Source organism: Diceros bicornis, chromosome 6, assembly GCF_020826845.1.
Source record: "Diceros bicornis minor isolate mBicDic1 chromosome 6, mDicBic1.mat.cur, whole genome shotgun sequence".
In the NCBI taxonomy this organism is placed as follows: Eukaryota; Metazoa; Chordata; class Mammalia; order Perissodactyla; family Rhinocerotidae; genus Diceros; species Diceros bicornis.
Window position 1 is genome coordinate 59,008,776 of NC_080745.1, and position 21,296 is coordinate 59,030,071.

The 21,296-nt window shown below is 44.5% G+C and overlaps 1 protein-coding gene across 4 annotated transcripts in view; it reads right to left on the bottom strand.

The window, feature by feature from the left end:
- MYOF (myoferlin) overlaps positions 1–21,296 on the bottom strand; it is a 156,792-nt gene that overhangs the window by 91,691 nt on the left and 43,805 nt on the right. For all 4 annotated transcript variants that reach the window (XM_058543549.1, XM_058543550.1, XM_058543548.1 and 1 more), the window contains exons 5-12: positions 20,866–20,953; positions 7,173–7,339; positions 6,385–6,513; positions 3,769–3,831; positions 3,633–3,683; positions 2,397–2,427; positions 1,811–1,926; positions 1,058–1,184 (exon numbers count right to left, since the gene is read on the bottom strand). In XM_058543549.1, the coding sequence (XP_058399532.1) occupies positions 1,058–1,184; positions 1,811–1,926; positions 2,397–2,427; positions 3,633–3,683; positions 3,769–3,831; positions 6,385–6,513; positions 7,173–7,339; positions 20,866–20,953 (772 nt within the window). The remainder of the gene's footprint in view (positions 1–1,057; positions 1,185–1,810; positions 1,927–2,396; positions 2,428–3,632; positions 3,684–3,768; positions 3,832–6,384; positions 6,514–7,172; positions 7,340–20,865; positions 20,954–21,296) is intronic.

The window sequence follows — 21,296 nt, forward strand, 5'->3', positions numbered from 1 at the left end:
ACTGATAAATTATGATGTTGAGCATCAATCATTTATTGAGGAAAACATCAGAATTAAGAAAGTCCATCCACATAGGGTAAGAGACAATTCTCAAACTCAGGCCTGGTTTCAATTTGGAAAAGGTGCTTTAGATCAAAATGACATAGGCCTAGTCTGACTTTTTGAGAGAAATTCAAGGAAATTTGGCATAATCATAAATAACACATTTAATCAACTACAAACAGCAGATCTCTCTGTTTTAACAAACTCAAAGGTGAACAGAGATCAATTAAACAGGTCAGCATAGGAAGTACGACATGAGGTTTAATTTGTTTACTTCATTTAAGATATTTCTGAGGGAAAGATGGTATGGGGAGGCAGTATAGGGTGTTTAAAAAGGGAGGGAAGTTCTCAGGAGAAGTAGCAAATCCTGAAGAGATTCATGGCCTGAGCGGTGGGTGCTGCCTCCTAGGGGCTTGGAGAGGGGTCCTATGTCCCAGCAGGAAGCAGACAGGCCAGGCAGATAGGATGCCAGGTCCTCAGCAATGACAGAGGACTAATTGGACTAGTCTCTGTGAATAGAATGACTGTGATTCTCTTAAATGCATCCATCTCTTAATACACATAACTCATAAGACAATAGTGACAGACTTCTAGTTACTGGCACTTAACCACCTTTTGCTCAGTCATTTTTAATAACCCAATAGCAAACACATTTGTTTGTTAATAAAATTTCATATTTTCACTTGGGATGAAAGGAGTTGGAAGTGCCGACTGCTGACCTCTCTTTAGTGTTCTCTAGAGTAAGGAGAAGATATGAAACACTGACGAAAGAAGGGAGCAGAAGAATGGACCAAGGCTCAACAAGGAACATGGATCAGTGACCAACTGGCTACCCCATGAACCAGCTCAGGCAGCTTTCAATGGGGCCAGAACAAATGAAAATCAGTTCTTGAAGGCCTTTAAGAAAAAAAAAGCATATGATAAGGAACACCAATCCCTACATAGAGTATGATTTTAATACAACTAATCATGCAGATAACTGATAATCCCAGGGCAGGATTAAATTAATACGTACTCTGGGGGATATCCTCTGCTCGGTAGATTTTCAGCAAGAAGGTCACCCACCGGAGGGCAATGCCAGCAGGGAGTAACAAATTACTCTCCACGTCATCACTGTCATTATCATGATTTTGTTCCTCAGGCTATTGGGGACACATGATAGCAAATTACACACACAGAAAAGCAGTTCTTGTAAGAGGCCAAACTGATGCTTGTAAAATGAAACCAATTGGAACCATTTCCATTAGGATTTCCTGTGTTTCAACAAAGCTACTCCACAAAATCAATGCTCATATGTTTCTTCAATCAATACACCACAAGAAAATAATGTGTCCTTTTGTAATTTTATGAGCACTAATTAGTAAGGAGAGAGTTCCCGGAGTTCTCTCAATTTCTCTCTGACCACTTACTATTCCCAGATTTGCTACCCAGTTTCCTAGAATGACAACTGTCCCTTGAGGGAGCAATGCCTGATTCTGCAAGCGAGCCATGTTCTGTAGATAAAATGATACAAGGAAGTCTTAAAAACACACATAGCTTTACTGAATGAAAACCTCACTCGTAGACATCAGAAAGGAATCTAAGCGAGCTAGAATAATAATTCTATCATGAAGAAAAGAACAGCGTCTGAAAAACAGGTAGAACTGGAGGGTTGGGGTTATTGACTGGAAGCTGTGTTCCATTTCACAGCTGCTGGTGTCCACTTGCTTTACTCTTGGTCCTCTTTTTTAGTGAAAAAATGTAAACGGCAGAAAATGTAGGGGCTTACAGGAGGCTCATCTCCGGTTCCCAGGACGAACATGCTGACTTTCATGTAACCTTTAGCACCCGAGCTGGCATCTTCGGGGTCATTGAGAAGAAGCCATTTTCTCATGACAGCGTGACCTAAAATAAAAAAGGAGTGAAAAAACAGGACACGCTAAAGAGAAACTAACAGGTATGTGATTCCATCTGCTGCAAGGTAAACAAACATTTCCTCCAAAGTGTCATCATGACACGCCAAATTTCCCAGATGAGTCTCTATATTAATGTCCTCCCTTTGCACTAACACCCCTTCCTCACGCTGCCCTGGTGTGATTCAAACAAGACTCTCTAAGCTTTACTAACTGGTTTTATAATTTGGTTTTGATGAGATCAAAATATCCTCACGAAGCAGAGAAATTACCTATTTGTGAATATTAGGATAATTACCGTTAAGTAAAAAAAAAAAAGATATGCTAGGTTACTATTATTCATTCCTGCTAAGTATCGTTCCCCTTACTCAATCAAGAAAAATAATTTTGTTTTGATTTCTTGATCCTCTACATTTTCTTTATTCCCAGAATCTTCCAGTTCATGGGGAGAACACTACTTACCAGGTTCATCATAAACGAATCCAACATCAATCTGAGAAAAAATAATTAAAGGAGTTTAAATAGATTTTAAAATCAGTTTGTTACTTCAAAGAAACCAACATTATTATATTTAAATATAATGCTTTTGACTAGACTTAAATTTCTTTGGGACTCAACATTTCCATCTTACCCTCTCTGTATTCCCAATGCCTTGCCTGATATACGGCACAGAGAAGACCCTCAACCCATCATTTTGAATGAAGGAGCTAGTCTTAGAGCTGGAAGGGACCATGGAGTTAGGATGACCAATGTGTCCCTGTCTGCTTGGGACTTTCCTGCTAGCACAGAAAGTCTCACATTCTGTGAAACCCCTCAGTCCTAGGCAAACCTGGACTCTTGGTCACTCTACAGGAAGTCACTTGGTCCACCTTCCTATCCAATACTCCTTCTCCAACTAATGTTAATGCTAATATTAATATCATCATTGATTGGGCACTTCAATATGCCAGGTGCTATGCTAGGTGCTTTATATATTCTATCTCATTTAGTTTTCACAATGACCCCATCTTACAGATGAAGAAACTGAGGATCAGAGAGGTTGACATGCGGCTAGTAGGTGGCAGACAGGGTAAAAACACAGGTGTGCCTGATCCAGATCAGCCTCTAGGACTTCTAATAACTGGGAGCTCCTTCCTTAGAGAGGCAGGCCATTCCATGTAGAATTGCTGGGAAGGTACCAACCAAGTATTTGGCCTTAATTCCAATGAGAGTTACTTGGAAAAGCACCCTGATTCTTTTCCCCGGTTTGGCTTGCCTTTCATACTGCAGATTTACAATAATTGGCTTTGTAGATGGAGATCTGGGGCCACTGGTAAGTGGAGCGGGGTGATGGGCTTCTTGCCATGGTCAGGCATCCCTTTCTTTGTAGCAGTGCACTGGCTTCCATCCGCCGCTGGAATGCTAGGAAGGGCCCTGATGTGGCAGCTTCTGGGCATTTTGCTTTTGGGCACTAAGAGTTGTACGTTGGAAGTCAACTAGACCCAGGCCAAAGGACACTCAGCTGGTTTCTGGCCCCTGGGGCATTCATGCCCTGCTCGTGCTCCAGCCCTCAGCAAGGATCATGGCATCAATCCCTTACACACAATCTTAAGATGTGACTAAAATGGGCATCCTGAGACCTGGCCAGGAACCTGATTCCTCATTATGACAGTGTCCATCTTTGATGTAAGTTGAATGAAACTGACTGTTGACACCCACCTTAAATTCTCCCATCAGACAATCTGCCCGCAAAGAATGGGAATTATAAACCTGGAAGAAAAAAGAGTGGAGAAAAGATTATTGGCTTTATCTGGCAGTTAGCGAGCACTACCTTCCTATTCCAGGCCCCCCTTACCCGAATGCTGATGATCTCGTCCATCAATTCAGAAGGCGTTATGTGGACATTGTAGAAAAACAACTGTCAAAACAAGAGAAAAATGTTTGAATGCTAGCAGAGGTGGACTCAGGTTTAGTGGGATCCGATGCTATAATTTTGGGGCCATCATAAAAAAATACAGAACACAAACCCAAAATTAGATTTGACCACATGAATACACTGCAGAGCCTTGAAAAAGGCTCCGAAGCTTAGCTTCATGAGCTTCGTGGTAAACTCACCTCTGCAGGTTGGAAGAAGGAAAAAGGGTTAAGTAACAACTATAGTGCTTATTTAACTAAATTAAATTCTTTATTTGGGACCAGATATCCACTAACTAACTGAAGTAAAGACCTAAGTTTATGTCGTGTGCTTAGGGCTTGCGTGACCTGGAAAGTTGAGTTTAAGTTTCTACCATTTTTAGATCTATCATTTGCGTCGAGTGACTCTAATTTTGTTCTTTCTAACAAAACACTTCAAAGTCAACTTTCCCCATCAGATAATGTTAGTGCCTCAGTAGAGTCAATTCTGATCACATTTTAACTCATTGTAACAGCTAAGTTTAAGGTTGATTCTTGGGAGATGAATATTAGATATATAGAGGTTGTACCATAAAACCAGTTTTATGTACCAATAAACTTTCATCCTAAGAGAGAAAGATTGAGCATTTATTTAAACTGAGACGTTTTTCTCCTACTTATTACTTAAAAATATTTCAAATTTACAGAAAAATTGAAAGAATGGTAAAATAAACACCATCTTTCACCTATGTTCACCAATTGTTACCATTTGAGGACATTGGTTTTCTCTCTTTCTCTTTTACTAACAGAACTATTTGAAAGAAAGTTCTAGATACCATAACACTTCACTCCTTAAAAATAGATTCACGTGCATCTCCTAAGAGCAAGGACATCTTCCAAGGTAATCACAATACTATTATCACACCCAAGAAATTTAGCATCTAACATATAGACAATTTTCAAATTTCTACAATTGTCCTGAAAAAAGTTCCTTTCAGCTTTTTTTTTTTAAATCTAGGATCCACTCAAGGCTCATACATTGCATTTGGTTGCTGTGTCTCTTTAGTTTCCTTTTATCTAGAACAGTACTTCCACCTATTTTTGTTGTTTTTTTTTTTCCATCAAGACCAGTCATTTTGCAGAATATCCCACAATCCGGATTTGTGTGAGTGTCTCCTCACTGTTAGACTCAGTTGACCCTTTGACAAGAAACAACACAGGTCATGTAGATTACTTCCATTATATCAGATCAGGACACACATGTCAGTTTGTCCCATTATTGGTGACACCAAGTTTAATCACTTGGTTGAGAAGATATATATATGTAAACTAGAGATTTTTTAGTAAAATTCTTTTATTGATTTATGAGTTGGTCTGTTTAGAGGCTCAGTTATTTGATTCTTCCCTTTGACAAGAGATCTAATCTCAAAAATATTCATTAAAATGGGAAAATTCTGAGGTGGATATTCTTGCTGGGCTTCTCAGAATATAGCTGAATAAATATTTATCCTGCGTGATAACTGCATTACGCCTTGTAATCCAGTCTTGCCCTCCCACGTGAGTCTCTACCAGCCTTTCCCAGAGTCCCCTTCAAGTGCCCATCTCAGGGCGCACCTCCACAACTCCAAGTTAACTTTGACCCTACTCGGCTGCATGCTGTTGCCTGCAATTCATTTGAGGAGGAAAAATTAGAGGTGAGAAGAAAATGGGCCCTTCTGCGAAGCTGGGGGCCAACTTGAAGAAAGGGGAAGAAACAGGAACACCAGACAGAAGAAACCAGTTTCTTTAGTGAATAGAGGTAGGAAAAAAGGAGAAAAGCCAGATGCGGGCTGGGATTAGAAGCCGTAGGGAACTAAGAGGAACCGTGAGAGGAAACTGTGGTAGGAAAGGTCTAGGCACAGAGAACAGAGCATGAGATGCGGGCCCAAGGAATCTCAGAAATGTGCCTCCTCAGCAGAGGAAAGCTGCACTCCAAAAATTCCCAAACTTATTATTCCTGTTCACAGTCCTAATCATGGAGTTTTGCGGCATTTGAGATGACCGTCAAGGTATTAAGTATGTTTGAGGAGTGTTACACAGGAGGTAACAGAACCAGGCTGTATTCTTTCTCAGTACCGGGGGAAGAAACTCTTTTTGTTCATATGTAATTGGTTTCCTTTAATATACATTATTTTTTATGTTTGACACCTTTAAAAAGTCTGGTTACTTCATCACACAGAGTCACTCCTCAGAGACACCCTGCTAATTAGAAAGAGCAAAAGCAGATGTAGGTGACTTCATGTGCTCCATCATAAGGGGTGCAAAAGATCCAATAGGAAGGGCTCCGTCTGGAAGTTACCACAAAAACACCAGAGAGACACCAGCAGCTCTGAGAACCAATGATGAAGCAGACCATGTGATTTCAAGACCCAGAGGCTCTTAGTATGTTTAATGCTGGCACTTTGTATTGTATTTACCAGTTGAGTTTACACCTGTGTTCCCCTCCCACAGGGGACAGGGTAGGGGTGGGTGGAAGGCAGGAAGGTGCATACAAATAGAACAGACTCACTGAGCGGGAACATGCATTCCGCCCACTTACCTCATCAAAAAATGGATTGTTCCCTCTCTTGATTCTTGTTCGATGTGTCTGGCCACAGATGTGGACTTTGACCACAGGCCTTATGTTGTTGCCGCTTAGCTGCCGGCCCTCAATCACTCGGACACGGATCTGCGAGCACAGAAGGGGTTGTTACTGATCCTTCTCCAGCACACGGTGTAAGAGAATCCTCAGGTGTGGCCTCAGCTCGTCCACCTGTAAGGCTCGCTGAAACCAGGCCAGGGCAGCTCTGCGATGTACGGGTGCTCATGGACTGCGAGCAGCCACCTGTGCTCATTCCCAAGGTGGAAACTGGTGTTGAGTTGCAGAAACCAAGAGCAGTAGTGGGGTCTAAATAGTCCAGGCTGGCCCGGGAAGGGGCAGGGCAGGGCTGAGGCTGCCACTCAGAACCGAGCCTCCTCCCTGGTCCCCCTGAGCCCTGGGATGCTCTAACTCACTCCACAGCTGTCTCCAAGTCGAAGGCAGTGCCCAGAGCTATGAAAAACCCAATGCCTGTGCTTCTGTTCTTTGATTCACTCTTTCCTACCATCAAATGGAAGGAAGAGTATGGTTTTATTTCTCCACAGAGCCTCATCTGGCTTGACTACATCTACTTCTGCACGCAGAAGAAAGATGGAGAGCTCTTCTTGTGGGGTTTACGCCCTGACATCCTTTCTCCCTAGTTGAGCCACTCCCCATAGAAATAGCTCTTTCTCGACATCAGTGCAATTGCCAGAAGGTGGACAATACGGTGGTAAAACCCGGACGTGGGGTGCATGGGCCGTTCCCACCTGGAAGTCCTGTGGCTTGTTGGACAGCAACCGCCGACTCTTCTTCACTTTCGTGAGCCTCCGGGCAAGCTGAGCTTCCGACACTGTCCCACCCGGCCCCCTGGGCCCAGGGACTCTGACCGTGCTGTCCAGCATGTCTTCGTCACCGCCATCGTCCTCCTCTTCTCCTAAAACACCAAAAAGGATTCCAGTCAGAGATGGCACTCACTCTATAAATGTCTGAACACTGGTTTCCTGGACACGGAGAGTTTTCAGTGTTCCTGAGACAGCAGGTGAAGGAGATGCTTCTTGGTGACACCGACTTGGGGCATGTTGTGGTTCATAAGGATTCTTTAGGAAAATGTGTTCACGGTGCATCACGGCACTCATTCAGGCTGTCTTCAAAGTATCAGGGAGAACGCGAGAGAGCATGGGGAGAGCACGAGGAGATGGTGCAGTGGGACCAGCCAGAAATCACCCTGTTCTGATCTCAGAACCCAGCCTGAGGTCAAGGGGCCTTTCTGCAGTTAGGAAGGAGGGACGAGGACTTGCCGTGGGGAACTGGAGCTTTGCAGAGGAGGCATCAGCTCCACCTTCCCACTGCAGGTCTTCCTCCAGAGATTTACTCGGGAGGTTTTGTACCGTCTCCTTTCTGCTTGAGGCTCCTGATTCACAAACGCCCTCTCCACCCTCAGAGCAGACAAGAAGCTCATCTCATCATGCTCTCCCTTTGTCCTCCTGCTGTGTCAATTCCACACACATCTGTCCCCTCATTTATCCCCCTAGCTTCTCTTCACACTCGGGGAGAAACACTCGGAGAGTGAACTGCCTCCCCATGCCTGAGATCCTACTTCCTTCTGATTTTGGGGGGACTCCTCAAATGACCCCTCTCTCTCAAGTACCTCCAGTGGCTCCTTCCCCACTGGGGCCTTCCCTCTGCCTTCAAATACGTACAAATCTTTCTCTCTTAAAAAAGTAAAAATCAACTCTGCCTACTATGTCTCCCTTTTCTTTTATTCACAAACTCTCTGAAACTCACAAAATTCAGCTTTTCTTTCTTTTCTTTTCTTTTTTTTTTTTGTGTGAGGAAGATTAGCCCTGAGCTAACATCCAATGTCAATCCTCCAGTTCTTGCTGAGGAAGATTGGCCCTGGGCTAACATCTGTGCCCATCTTCCTCTATTTTCTAGGGGACACCGCCACAGTATGGCTTGACAAGTGGTGCGTCGATGCGCGCCTGGGATCCGAACCTGCGAACCCAGGGCCACCAAAATGGAGCACGTGCACTTAACCATTACACCACCCGGCCAGCCTCTAGCTTTTCTTTTCTTAATAGACAAAAAGTCTGAGCTCTCAGTAATCTGTACAACATAATTTAAGAGAGACTAGAGACTAACAACCTTGTCCAAAAAATACCAGCATTCGCACTCCTTACCTTTGGATTCTGAAACTCCTCCTTCACAATGCAAAATCATGTAAGAGACTTAATTTCTATATGGAGCCATCTGTCAATCACTCACATCATAGTATGAATTAGTTCAATCAGACTGCTATGTAAGCATGGCTCTAAAGGTTGGGCTCTGGACTCATGCTGCCCATGTTCAAATCTCAGTTCTGAGCTACGTGAGTCTGAGTAAGTTTCTTAATTTCTATTTCAGTTTCCTCATTTGTAAAAAGGGGGAAATAATAGTATTTCGCACAGGGTTATTGTACAGATAAAATTAATCTATACACAAAGCCTTTAACACAGTGCCTGGCGCAGAGCGGCACCCAGTAAATTAATCTTTTTTTTTTTCCAGTTTTGTGGAGAAATCAGTTTTGGTTGGAGCACAGAACACTAGAACACTTCCTAGAGAGCAGTAATGGGCTGGCGGCAGGGCTCAAGCAGTCAGTGGGCAGCGGAGATGGGGGCACAGAGTGAGGAAGGGGCGACCACAAGGAAGTCGAAGGTCTCCCTGACGTACTGCTTCAGAGTTTAGCCCAGGGCGAGCCCTCCCCCTCGCCCCCTCCATTCATGCTCAGCCTGTCCAAGCCTGGCTTCTGTCTGCGGAGGTCAACCGTGACCTCTTCTTGCTAAGCTCAGGGCCCTTTTCTGAATCCTCATGCTCCATCTAACACGGCCTTGGACCCTGGGGCCCACACTTACTTCTTCGAACCGTGCAGCTCCCCTCCTGGCATTCTAACTCAATCTCTTCAGATTCTTCCATGGGGCCCCTTTTTGTCTCTTCCTCACTGAGTGTGACTTCCATTCTGTTCCTCAGCCCTCTGCTCCTTTCACCCAACACTCTCTGGATCCACACTTCCCAGTCTTTCAAGGGGTCACAGACCCACAGAATGTTAGACAAAAAGAAACCTTAGAGATCCTTGATCTAACCTGTCCCTCATCCCATTTTACAGTCAGAAAAACTGAGGTCCAGAAAGCTGAAGTGACTTGTTAGGTTATTAAGAGCTGAGCTGAAACCAGGACCAAGTCTTCACCCTACCTCACTGGTTTAAGACTGGATCTAAAACCAGGCTGCAGGTGAAGGGGATGTTGTCTTCCTAGGTCCTCAACATCTTTGTCAGGACACCAGGAAACCCCATAGAAAGCACAGGTAAAGAATAGCTACCTCTGCCCTCTGCAAGATAATCTGGGTCTCTTCTCTATTCTTGATGAGGCTTCAAAAGGAAGGTTTGTCTGCCACCCATCTTGCGGCCCCTGGATCTTTGCTTGTCCTTCCTCCTATTCTCCACCAGGTGAGCCCCTCAACTCCCTCAAGTTCCAGATGAAATATAGTCTTGGGACGGGCGCTCCTCACCGCTCCCAGATGGAGTGAGTCATACTTTCTCGCGTCCACCACACATTGTTCCATACAGTCCTCCCCACAGAGACTTGCATCTGTTGTTGATCCGCAGGCCTCCCCACCACCATACACTCTTCAGAAGCAGGGGGCTTGTCTTTTCCTTCTTTGTAGCTGTGCTGTGCCTTATACAAACCCTAGTACATAGCAGGGGCTTGATAAAGGTGGAAGGAGTAAATGAACGAGGGCATCCGGACCCCTGCTCGTGCCTTCTCAAGTTCTTCAGCAGCTTGGCAAAACTCCTGCACAGCTCTCAGGAAAGAGCGCCAGACGCTAGAGGGCCGCTCCTCCCAACCGTGGCACCAGCCTCAGGGAGGCACAGAGGGGCAGGCTCCCCTCGTGCAAACCTGTTCCAGACGGTGCAATGGCTGGCCTGCATGGCTTTAAGTCTCCTCCAACAACTGAGATTAACTTCCTTCAGTCATCCTGGGCCCAAGTGGGATTTCCTCCCTGCTGTGGATTGTTCCATTTGGGGTTGGTGGTTGTTTACAGCAGCAAGCAGGAGAAGGAGGAGGGGTAAAGTATACCCCTCTGCAGCGCTGGCCTCTGAACAAGCCCTCATTAAACTCTTGACGGATGCTCCAGAAACAGACCGCAGGGCAATGAAGAGCTAGCTTCCTCTGGAAACACCTTCTGTTATTCAGACTTTAGGCTGAAGGGATGGACCAGAAGAAACCAGCCTAAGTCATGGCTACTGCCAGCATCTCTACACAGCAGCAGAAGGCTATTTGAGCAGGAAATCACCCCTTGATGTGGCAGGAAGCTGCAGACGATTAAACAATGCTATGCTAAGTGTTCCACAAAGAATGAGAGGGGTCCTTAAGGCACTGCTGAACACACCCTTCTGCACAAGCTGTTTCATTACCCAAATGTCAGCGGCTGTACTGGCACGCCCCGTTAACAAGACCCAGGCATGAATCTGAACTACAGCCAAGTGGACCCACAACGATGACTCTTTCATGACCACAGAGGGCAACATGAAGTTGGGAGCCGCTGACTGAAGAGGAAGTTGCTGGTTATATTTGCTTCTGGTTGTAAAAAAGTACCACAAATTCGTTGCTTAAAACGATATAAATTTATTCTCTAATAGTTCCAAACCCTAGAAGCCCAAAATCAAGGTGTTGGCAGGGCCATGCTCCCTTAGAAACTTCAAGGGAAAAATCCTTCCTTGCCTCTTATTCGCGGGGGCTCATGGCAATCCTTGGCGTTCCTTGGCTAATGGCTGCATTACTCCAATCTCTGCCTCAGTTGTCACATGGCTTTCTCCCCTGCGTGTCCGTGTGCCCTCACCTCTTCTCAGACAGACCCCAGTCATTGGATTTAGAGCCTGCCCTAATCCAGTATGACCTCATCTTAACTAATTACATCTGCAAAGACCCTATTTCCAAATAAGGTCACATTCTGAGGTTCTCTGGAGACAGTAATTTTGGGGGGACACTATTCAACCCACTACAGAAGCCATCTTTTGTATCCTTCCAGTTTGTCTCATCTACTACTCCAGTCCACAAGGCTGCAGCCATACAGGCAGCCCCAAGCTATTGAGCACATCACTTCCCCTACCCCCACTTCCTTTATGTTCTTACATTTCCCCTAATCTGTGTTAGATTCTGTGATCTAACACTGCAGTGGCCCCTCTACATGCCCCTCAATCTCTCCCCTTCCCTCACTTTATTGTACTCACCTGGTTCATTTGACTCTCCACCTTCACCCAGGCAGGTAAACTTGGCTGAGAAGAACACACACCTTACTGACTAGCCTCACTTTAATTTCATGATCACAAAACTTAAGTGGACTCGCAGGACTGCCCAACCATCCTACAATGTTTCCAAGGCATCTGTTTCAAAGTTTTCCTGGATCCTGGTCTGAGATGGCCACTGCTTAGCCAACAAGGTCAAATCACTTTACCTTTCTGAACTTCCATTTACTTTGCACCTTGAAAGCTTCCAATACCCTCTCTATCCTCAACGTCAACTAATGAACTTACTTTTTATTTCATTGAGAAAACAGGCTCTCAGAAAAGAATTTCCACATCCTCCCAACTCCAAATCAACCATCCTACTTGCATCTGTTGTCTGCCTTCCCTCCTGCTATGACTGCTGAACTGTCTGTGCTTCCTGACCTGAGGCCAACCCTTCCGGGTGTGCACGGATCCCATCTCCTCTCGCTACTCAAGGATTTTGCTCCTGCAATATCTGCCTCTGTATCCACTCATCCCTTTCCCCTCCTGGAGCATTCCTATCAAGACATAAACATGCTGAAAGACAGCCCATAATTTAAAAAAACAAAACTTTCCTGGACTCCATAGGGTCCCCTGTAGTTACCACTCCATTTTTCTGCTCCTCTTTACTGTCCCTCTGGGGCTGTGACAAGCTCTTCACGATCCCTTTGTATGAATGCCATCTTGCCTCCCCAACAATTACCATGTCACTCAGTCAAGACCCAGGCATGAATCTGGGTCTCAATCAAATCACTCAATCAAATCTTATCAAGCTTTTGACTACAAACAGCACTGACCTATCTTTTTTCTGAATATCAGTAACTTCCTACGTGACCCACACCTGGTCACAAGTGATGCTTCAAGTAACACGTACGAATGGCTCTCTGTCACAACTCCAGCAACTTAACAAAATAAGTCTTCATAATTCCTGAGATGGACAGTTGGCTTCTTTCCAGAAGCTCAATGGCAATATTCCTGCAAATTGCCCCTGTGTGCAGGCACTTGTGACAATGACACTTCCCAATGGCTTCTGTTTGCCCACCCAATGCTGAAGAGTTGGCAGCCCTAGAAGACCTTATGATACAGTCAAGTTTGCCTTTGGCATGCCCAACTGTGCCTTTCCCTAATGGGTATCAGACTCTCTCCTTCCTCCAGGCTTCCATACTCTCCTCCTCCAGCACGTCTTCTCCCCACCAAGCAGAAGAGGGTGGGCCGGGGAAGAGGAACACTTGCCCAGTCACCACTGGCTTCCTCCTGGCCTGGAATACAGACACTCCCTCACAAACACCCCAGCCAGCAGGCCCCTTTGTCCAAACACTCTTCCCATTGCACTCATCTTTTCTGCCCAAGCAATAATTGGGCCACCATCCCATCTAATCCTCTTCCATTCCTTGATGAAGAGTCCTTTCTGGAATATTTCATGCTTTTTTTTTTTTTTTTGGTCAATATTTACTATTTCCCCACAGCAACTCTGCTTTTCTAGAGTCCTAGAATGCCAGTCTCTGCCCGTCATATTAATTTTGCTTCTAATGATGAAGTCTTATTAAGTGGTGGTACTGGGTAAGGCAGAATTTAATTTCCTTGGGCCAAAGGTCATTATAAAATCAGAATAAAGGGCTAGTATAACATCATCAGTGTAAGTTAAAAAGTACAAAGCAGAACAAGAGAGTAAGTTTCTAAGCATGAAAACATTTTGGAGATAACATGCTGATTTAGATGGAATGTTGAATAATAACTTTGTTGGGTTTCTAACATGCTAGAAGTTATATAAATAAATGTCTGCATTCAACCATAAGCAATTCATTACCCTCCAGCCCGATTCTTGGGTAAATAGCACTATATGTGCTGTAAGAATCTTCTGGAATGACTCCATACATAGACCAGAGCAAAGGTACCATGGAAGAGCCTATAACCAAACAGTGATGCAAACATGAGCTTGCAGGGAAATTCTGGCAGCTTCTGCCTTTGATTGATTGAGGCTGTGAGCCAGTCTAGGAAACATTGCCCAAAGAGCTCTATCTGAGTCTGAGGAAGATAATGTTAACCAGATAACACACTCAACTCCAGGGCTTCTCAACATGAGCTCCCAAATCTGCCTTCATCAGGATCTCCTGGAAGTTCCTGTTAACCATACAGATTGAGGGGTTCCTTTTCAGATCAGCTAAATTAGACTCTCTGGAGGTAGGTGCTAGAAATCTGCACATTTAAAGATCTCCCTCAATGATTTTACTGTGTCTAAAATTTAAAAACCACTTGTCTATTATGATCACTCTGGTTTTCCTAGATATCCTGGAAAAAAATTAGCCTAATACATCAGTTTGCTGGACAAAGCCAGTTAGAGACCCAAGCCTGGAAACAGTGCCTGCAACAGCCTTCTAACACATGGATCATTTTCCAGTTCAGCTCTGACCAAGTCAGTCCCCTGTTCAGAAAACGTTCCATGGATCCTCAGAGTCTGTCCATCAAGGACAAATGTCTCAGCCTGGCACTCCCAGCCCTCAGGAACATGCCTCCCTTTTATTACACCTCTGAATGAATCAGTCACTTTGGTCTATTCATTAATGTTCCCCAAAATGCCCTTTTTGAAAAAAAAATTTAAACCATATCCATTGCCCATCCATCATTCACTCATTCATTCACTGACTCAACCAACTAAGCATTTATTGAACATTTATGGATTTCCAACTCTGTGCTAGGCAGTGAGAATACATATTTGAAATACACAGTTGAAAAAATACTTTCTCTAAAAAATTGTTTCCCATGTAATAATTTGCTTAGTCTTCTCTTGAGGAATTTATTATATTCAGGTCTGACCTGTAGTTATTCATGTTTATATCTTACCTTTCTAGAGAAATGCAAGCTCTTTGGAGGCAAACAATACCTTTCTCACCTCTGTATGCCCCACAGATAGGTGTCAGTAAATGTTTTCTGAACTGGATCGAATTGAATTTCAAGTAAAGTGACTTTGGCGTTTGTGGAATGAAATAAATTTGAAGCAGCCAAGTCTGGCTATGAATGAGTTTTTGCATTTCTATCATTGGACAAAGCACAATTGTAACAGATGGTTCTTCAAAAATAGATGTGAGATTTTAAAAATAGTTTATTCCAGCCACAGGAATGTAGGTTCTAGCCAAGCTAACTGACACCTGGTGAATCAAGTTGGCCAAGTAACAGGTTTTCAGGAGGTCAAGCCTACAGTCTGGGTCAGCCCATCCCTCTGTCATGGGAGCAGTCTCAGAGATGGGTTAATGAGGTACCTTTGACACCACACACATTCTGTCAAGCCACTCACGCCCCAGAGTTTGTAATCTCTGCCATCTTGATATAAGAGCTCCAGAAAGCATTTCTTAAAAACGAATCCCTTAGTTAACAACACTAAAGACACGATCTATGAAAGAAATAATTGATAATTTGGACATCATTAAAATTAAAGCGAAAGACAATGTCAAGAGAATTAGAAGATAGCCACTGACTGAGAGAAGATATTTGCAAAGGACACACCTGTTAAAGGACTATCATCCAAAATATACAAACAACACTTAAAACTCAACAATAAGAAAACAAACAACCTGATTGAAAAATAGGCCAAAGACCTTAACAGATACTTCACCAAAGAAAATATACAGATGGCAAGTAAGCGTATGAAAAGATGCTCCACATCATATGTCATCAGGGAAATGCAAATTAAAACAACAATGAGATACCACTACATACCTATTAGAACGGCCAAAATCTGCAACGCTGACAACACCAAAGCTAGCAAGGATGTGGAGCAAGAGAAGATCTCATACATTGCTGGTGGGAATGCAAAATGGTACAGCCGCTTTGGGAGGCAGTTTGGTGGTTTCTTACAAAACTAAATATACTCTTACCATACCACCCAGCAATCATGCTCCTTGGTATTTACCTAAAGGAGTTAATATCTTATGACCACACAAAAACCTGCACATAGACGTTTATAGCAGCTTTACTCTTAATTGCCAAACTGAAAGCAACCAAGATGTCTTTCAGCAGGTGAATGGATAAACTGTGGTACATCCAGACAATGGAATATTATTCAGTGCTAAAAAATAATGAATTACCAAGCCTTGAAAAAACATGGAGGAATCTTAAATGCATAATACTACGTGAAAGAAGCCAATCTGAAAAGGCTACACAGTGTTTGATTCCAACTATGTGACATTCTGGAAAAGGCAAGACTATGGAAACAATAAAAAATATCAGTGGTTACCAAAGGTTGTAGGTGGTGTTGGGGAGATGAATATACAAAGCACAGAAGATTTTTAGGTGAGTGAAAATACTCTGTATATTATAATGATGGATATATGTCATTATAGATTTGTCCAACCATAGAATGTACAACACAAAGGGTGAACTCTAAGGTAAACTATAGACTTTGGGTGATTATGATTTGTTAATTAAGGTTCATCCTTCATAAAAAATGTACCATTCTGTGAGTTATATTGATATGAGGAAGGCTATGCAAGTGTGGGGACAAGGAACATATGGGAAACCTCTGTACCTTCTCCTCAATTTTCTGGTAAACCTAAAACTGCTCTAAAAAAATACAAAGTCTTCAAAACAAAAAAACCTACAAACACCTCAGGTATTCAATTCCTGTGATCTATGGTCATAATTAGTTTCTTCCACTTGCCGGGGTGAATTTTCCCTAAAATCTTTACTTCTGTGTTCTGTCATTAATCTTTCAAATTTCTTCTTTGCAGGACTCACTATGTGGATGCTAACCTTTAAAATCAGCATCCCTAGTTGTGAACAGTGGTTATCTCAGGAAGATGGAACTGTGAGGGAATTGCACTTTCTGTGTCTTATATTTTTGTGATATTTACATTTTTACACGCAGTACTGCTTTTGTACTAAAAAAAAAATCACTTTTTTTAAAATTTGAAAAGATCCATATAAATTAGAGGAAGCATACACATTACTTTTTTTTTTTTTTTGTGAAGAAGATCAGCCCTGAGCTAACATCCACACCAATCCTCCTCTTTTTGCTGAGGAGGACTGGCCCTGAGCTAACATCTATTGCCAATCCTCTTCCTTTTTTTCCCTTTTTCTCCCCAAAGCCCCAGTAAATAGCTGTATGTCATAGTTGCACATCCTTCTAGTTGCTGTATGTGGGACGCCACCTCAGCGTGGCCAGACAAGCAGTGCGTTGGTGTGCGCCTGGGATCCGAACCCGGGCCGCCAGCAGCGGAGTGCGTGCACTTAACTGCTAAGCCACGGGGCCAGCCCCCCATTACTTTTATATAAGAATAGTTAAGGGTTTTTGTTGTTGTTTTGAGTCAATTGAAGGGAAGGGAAAAAACAAATTCTGGGTCATTTATGTCATTATGTCATTAATGACATATGTGATGGCAGGAAGTGTGGCTGCCTTGTTGTTATTTCTCTGTCTCAAGTTTGTTGGTCTTACCTTCCCCCAAGACTGTAAGTTGTGTTTTTCTCCTAGCGTCTTCCCAAACATAGAGCTGTAGTAAGTACTCAAAGATATCTTCGCTTAGTTGAGTTGAATTATCACATTAAGAAAAAAACTTTTTCTTTGAAACATCCAGATAAACTAGGATATCAAAAGATTTTTAAAAACGAGGAAGAAAGTTTCTTTTAGCCAGGTTGTGAAGCCAACATTCAGAATGCCACCTTGACCCGTCCTTGGTGAACAATGATCTTATAGAACAAAGACAGCACTTCCAGATCAAAGAATCCTGTTTATTTTTTAAATAAAGAAATTTCACTTTGCCATCTCACACTTAAAAACAAAATTGCCCTGCAGACACAGTTCATTTGCAAGCCAGCACTTGGTAACATTCTTTGTTTGAAATTCAAATAAAAGGAACCCAAGTTCCCATTCATTTCCTATCTTCTTCCAGCAGTATCAGCAATTGTAAAGAACTTCTGAGCAAGACCTTGGCCAACTGCCATCGCAGAGCCTGGTGGAAACCAGCCTCCTAAGAGAAAGGGTGAATTCTCAGGCCACAAGCACTGCTGGAGCATTAGCGCTGCCAAGACCCTCAGACAAAGGGATCCTAGAGGTCAAGGATTTTCTCCCCACTGGGTTTAAAAGTTCAAGAGTGAGTGCTTTTCTCATTTCGAAGGAAGCAGCCCTTTGCTTCAGGGAAATCACATGTTTTCTGAGCCTGGGCTCACACAGGTCCAACTCAGGAGATGGGACCTCCTCCTACACTCCAAAGAGCCTGACAAATTGTTTCTTCTCCAAGTCTTTCTGGCCCACCAGGACACAACTTTTTTTTTAAAAAGATATTATTTGGGGGGCTGGCCTGGTGGCATAGTGGTTGGATTTGGTGTGCTCCATTTTGGTGGCCCAGGCTCACGGGTTCAGATTCCGGCCACGGACCTACATCACTCATCAAGCCATGCTGTGGTGGTGACCCACATACAAAATGGAGGAAGACAGACACAGATTTTGGCTCAGGGCCACTCTTCCTCAAGCAAAAAGAGGAGGATTGGCAACAGGTACTAGCCCAGGGCCAGTCTTCCTAACCAAAAAAAAAAAAAAAAAAAAAGAAAGCATTTGGTCATTCAACTTTGACTAAGCCAAACCAGATCATTCTTTTCTAATAGCTCTGTTTTTCAGAGGAAGCAATTTGAATGTTCATACAGCGTGTGAGACTCAACTGAGCTTATAATTACAGGCCACCTGGAATTGTTTTTGTAATAATAGCCACCATTAATGTAGCACTTATTGTATGCCAGGCACTAGACTAATACTTTATACGAATTATCTCATTCAATCCTTGCAACAACTTTGTGATGTAAGTGCTACCACTATCCCCACCTTACAGTAAAGAATGCTGAGATACAGCGAGATACCTGAGATACCGCGCCCAGGACCCAAACCAGCAAACCCCTGGCCGCCGAAGCGGAGCGTGCAAACTTAACCGCTACACCACCAGGCCGGCCCCCTAAGTTTACTCTTTTTACTTGAATGAAGCGCAGCGTTATTTTTCTCCCTAAAGGCCTGGCTGAAAGAGTAACACAAAAAGGCCCATTTAACATTTTAGCTCTTGAAATAGAATAAACATAATCAAACTGCCATTTATCTACCAGTATACTGGGTTGAATAGTGTCTCCTCAAAATTCATGTCCATCTGCAACCTCAGAATGTAACCTTATTTGGAAATAGGGTCTTTGTAGATGTAATCAAGTTAAGAGGAGATCATTCTGGATCAGGGTGGGCCCTAATCCAATGACTGATGTCCTTATAAGAGGTGAGAAATTTGGACACAGGCTCGCAGAGAGAACACCATGTGAAGACAGAGACAGACAGGGAGAACACTATGCTATGATAGAGGCAGAGACTGGAGTCATGGATCTACAAGCCAAGGGACACCAAGGATTGCCGGCAACCACCAGAAGCCAGGAGAGAAGGATGGAACAGATCTTCCCTCGGAGACTCCAGAAGGAACCAACCCTGTTGACACCTTGATTTCAGACTTCTAGCCTCCAGAACTGTGAAAGAGTAAATTTCTATTGTTTAAGCCACCCAGTTTGTGGTACTTTATTACAGCAGCCCCAGGAAACTAACAAACAGGCTTACGAAAAATGTTAGCGTGAGGAAAGGCACCCTGATCCTCCCAATTCAGAGGCTACTCCAGATATCCCACCAGTTGGGGCTGCCCTTTGTGGGCCAGAACATACCTACAGCCCTTCCCAGGCCAATGCAAATGCTGGTGACAGCAGCCATGGGCAGGGGAGGCGGGAAGGAAACAGGCTGGACCACTCGGTTCAGCCCCTGAAGGTGTGCTGTTCAGGACTGGACTGTTTCCTCTGTGTTTTATTTGTCGCCACTGCTCTGGCAGCAAAGGGAGCCATGGATGTTCTTGAGCCACTGCAGGGATCTCATGGGGCTGAGAGTGTCTGAGCCAAGCAGTGTCCCCAGGTGCTGCAGGGCAGAGGGTGAATGCAGAGCATGTTGCTGATGTCCTTGGGCTATGTCAGTCCCAACTGTCCTCAAGGAAGAAGGGGCCAGCTGACCCAAGCTGGACACTCACAACTACTTGGTCAAGAAATGAGCCAAAACCTTAATATGGGTGAGTGGGGGCAGCAGCCGGGATCAGGCTGAGATGAGATAAGAAGTCAGGCAGGAATGGGGCAGAGATGCCACAGGGCAGGCAGGGAGGTGCTACTGTGGGTGCCGAGTAGATCACTCAGGAAGCCAGACTGTTGAGTTCAGAACCAAGAGAAAAGAAGAGAAGACAGGACCTGAGGAGCCAAGCCTGGCAGGAACAAGTGCCAGGACGCCCTCCAGGAAGGAGACTTTCAAGGCAGCAAGTGAGCATGGCAGGACGAGGGCCCTTCCCTTCCTGGGACACATGCCAAGGCTTGGAAACAGGGAGCGTTAGTGACACATCTCAGGGCAGAGGAAGGGACAGAGACACTTTTAGCATAACATCACCCTGGAAAAATGCTAAGAAGAGGTCAAACTCAGCAGCGTGAAAGATCCAGTTGTCTTGCAGACTTCCCTCCTCCTGAGGCCCAAAGCCCTCCCCTGAGCCTCCAGCCCCAATCCCACCCAGAGCAGCACCTGATGGCCCTGAATGACGGGCAGTCCATGTCAGAGAACAAGGAGCCTAAGGTGGGTTATGCTGAGGGAAGCAATTGGTTAAAAGACCAAGGGGCCATTTTGGGGCTGGAGGGGGTGAGGGCTGAGAGAGAGAGCGGGGGAGAGAGAGAGAGAGAGAGAGAGGCTCCTGTCCAAGGGCACTGACCATGAGCCTGGCTGCTGAGAGCACAGCCTGGCAATCACGCGTGCAGGAGATGAAGAGACACATGAAGAGAGTAGAGGCCGCTCCTGGAGTCTTACAACCAGGGGATGTTATAGGAGGTAGAAGCTACACACCCAAAGCAAAGCCTTGCTTAGACCTTCCGCTGGAGTCTGTGTGTGCTGGACGGGCACACTGGGAGTAAGGGGCTGTCGCACCCTTCCCCTCTCCCTGGAAGGGCATTTCGCAAACAACTGCAGTGTCCCAGTTCAGGACAGCGCCACCTGCCTCACAGTGCCCTGTCTAAGTGGCCAGGGAGCAACAGACAGAATAATGACAAGCAAGAGTTTGTTGGAGACTTTCCTGGTGTAGATTAGTCGATTCTCCCTGGAGTAGGCTGGGCCTTCAGAAGGGTCAGCTTACCTCCCATGCCTGGCACACTGGTCCCACTGGGGTCATTTGGATGTGGAGCTGAAGGTGGATCATAGTTGATCACCAAGTCAATGGTGGCCTGGGGAGAAAGAATTCATGACAGACAGAATCAGTGCACGGCATCGGAATGCTACAGGCTCGATGCAAACCAATTCAGCAGGAGTAAAAATTCTAGAAGGGGCGAGGAAGGGGATGGGAAAGTGAGAAGAGAAAGAGAGAAGGATGATGCATGCTCGACTGTTTATATCTTCCCACATGTGAGCCCAGGTGGAGTGAAAAACTAGAAGCCTGGGAAAGGAGTCAACTGTGTCCAGCTGCCAAGTGTATCATTGCTAAGGGGCGACTTCATAAACTGGAGGAAAGTTGTGGCAAACAAGTATGAACTTGTAATTAGCTTCCACCCTAGACTAGAGATGGCCTCC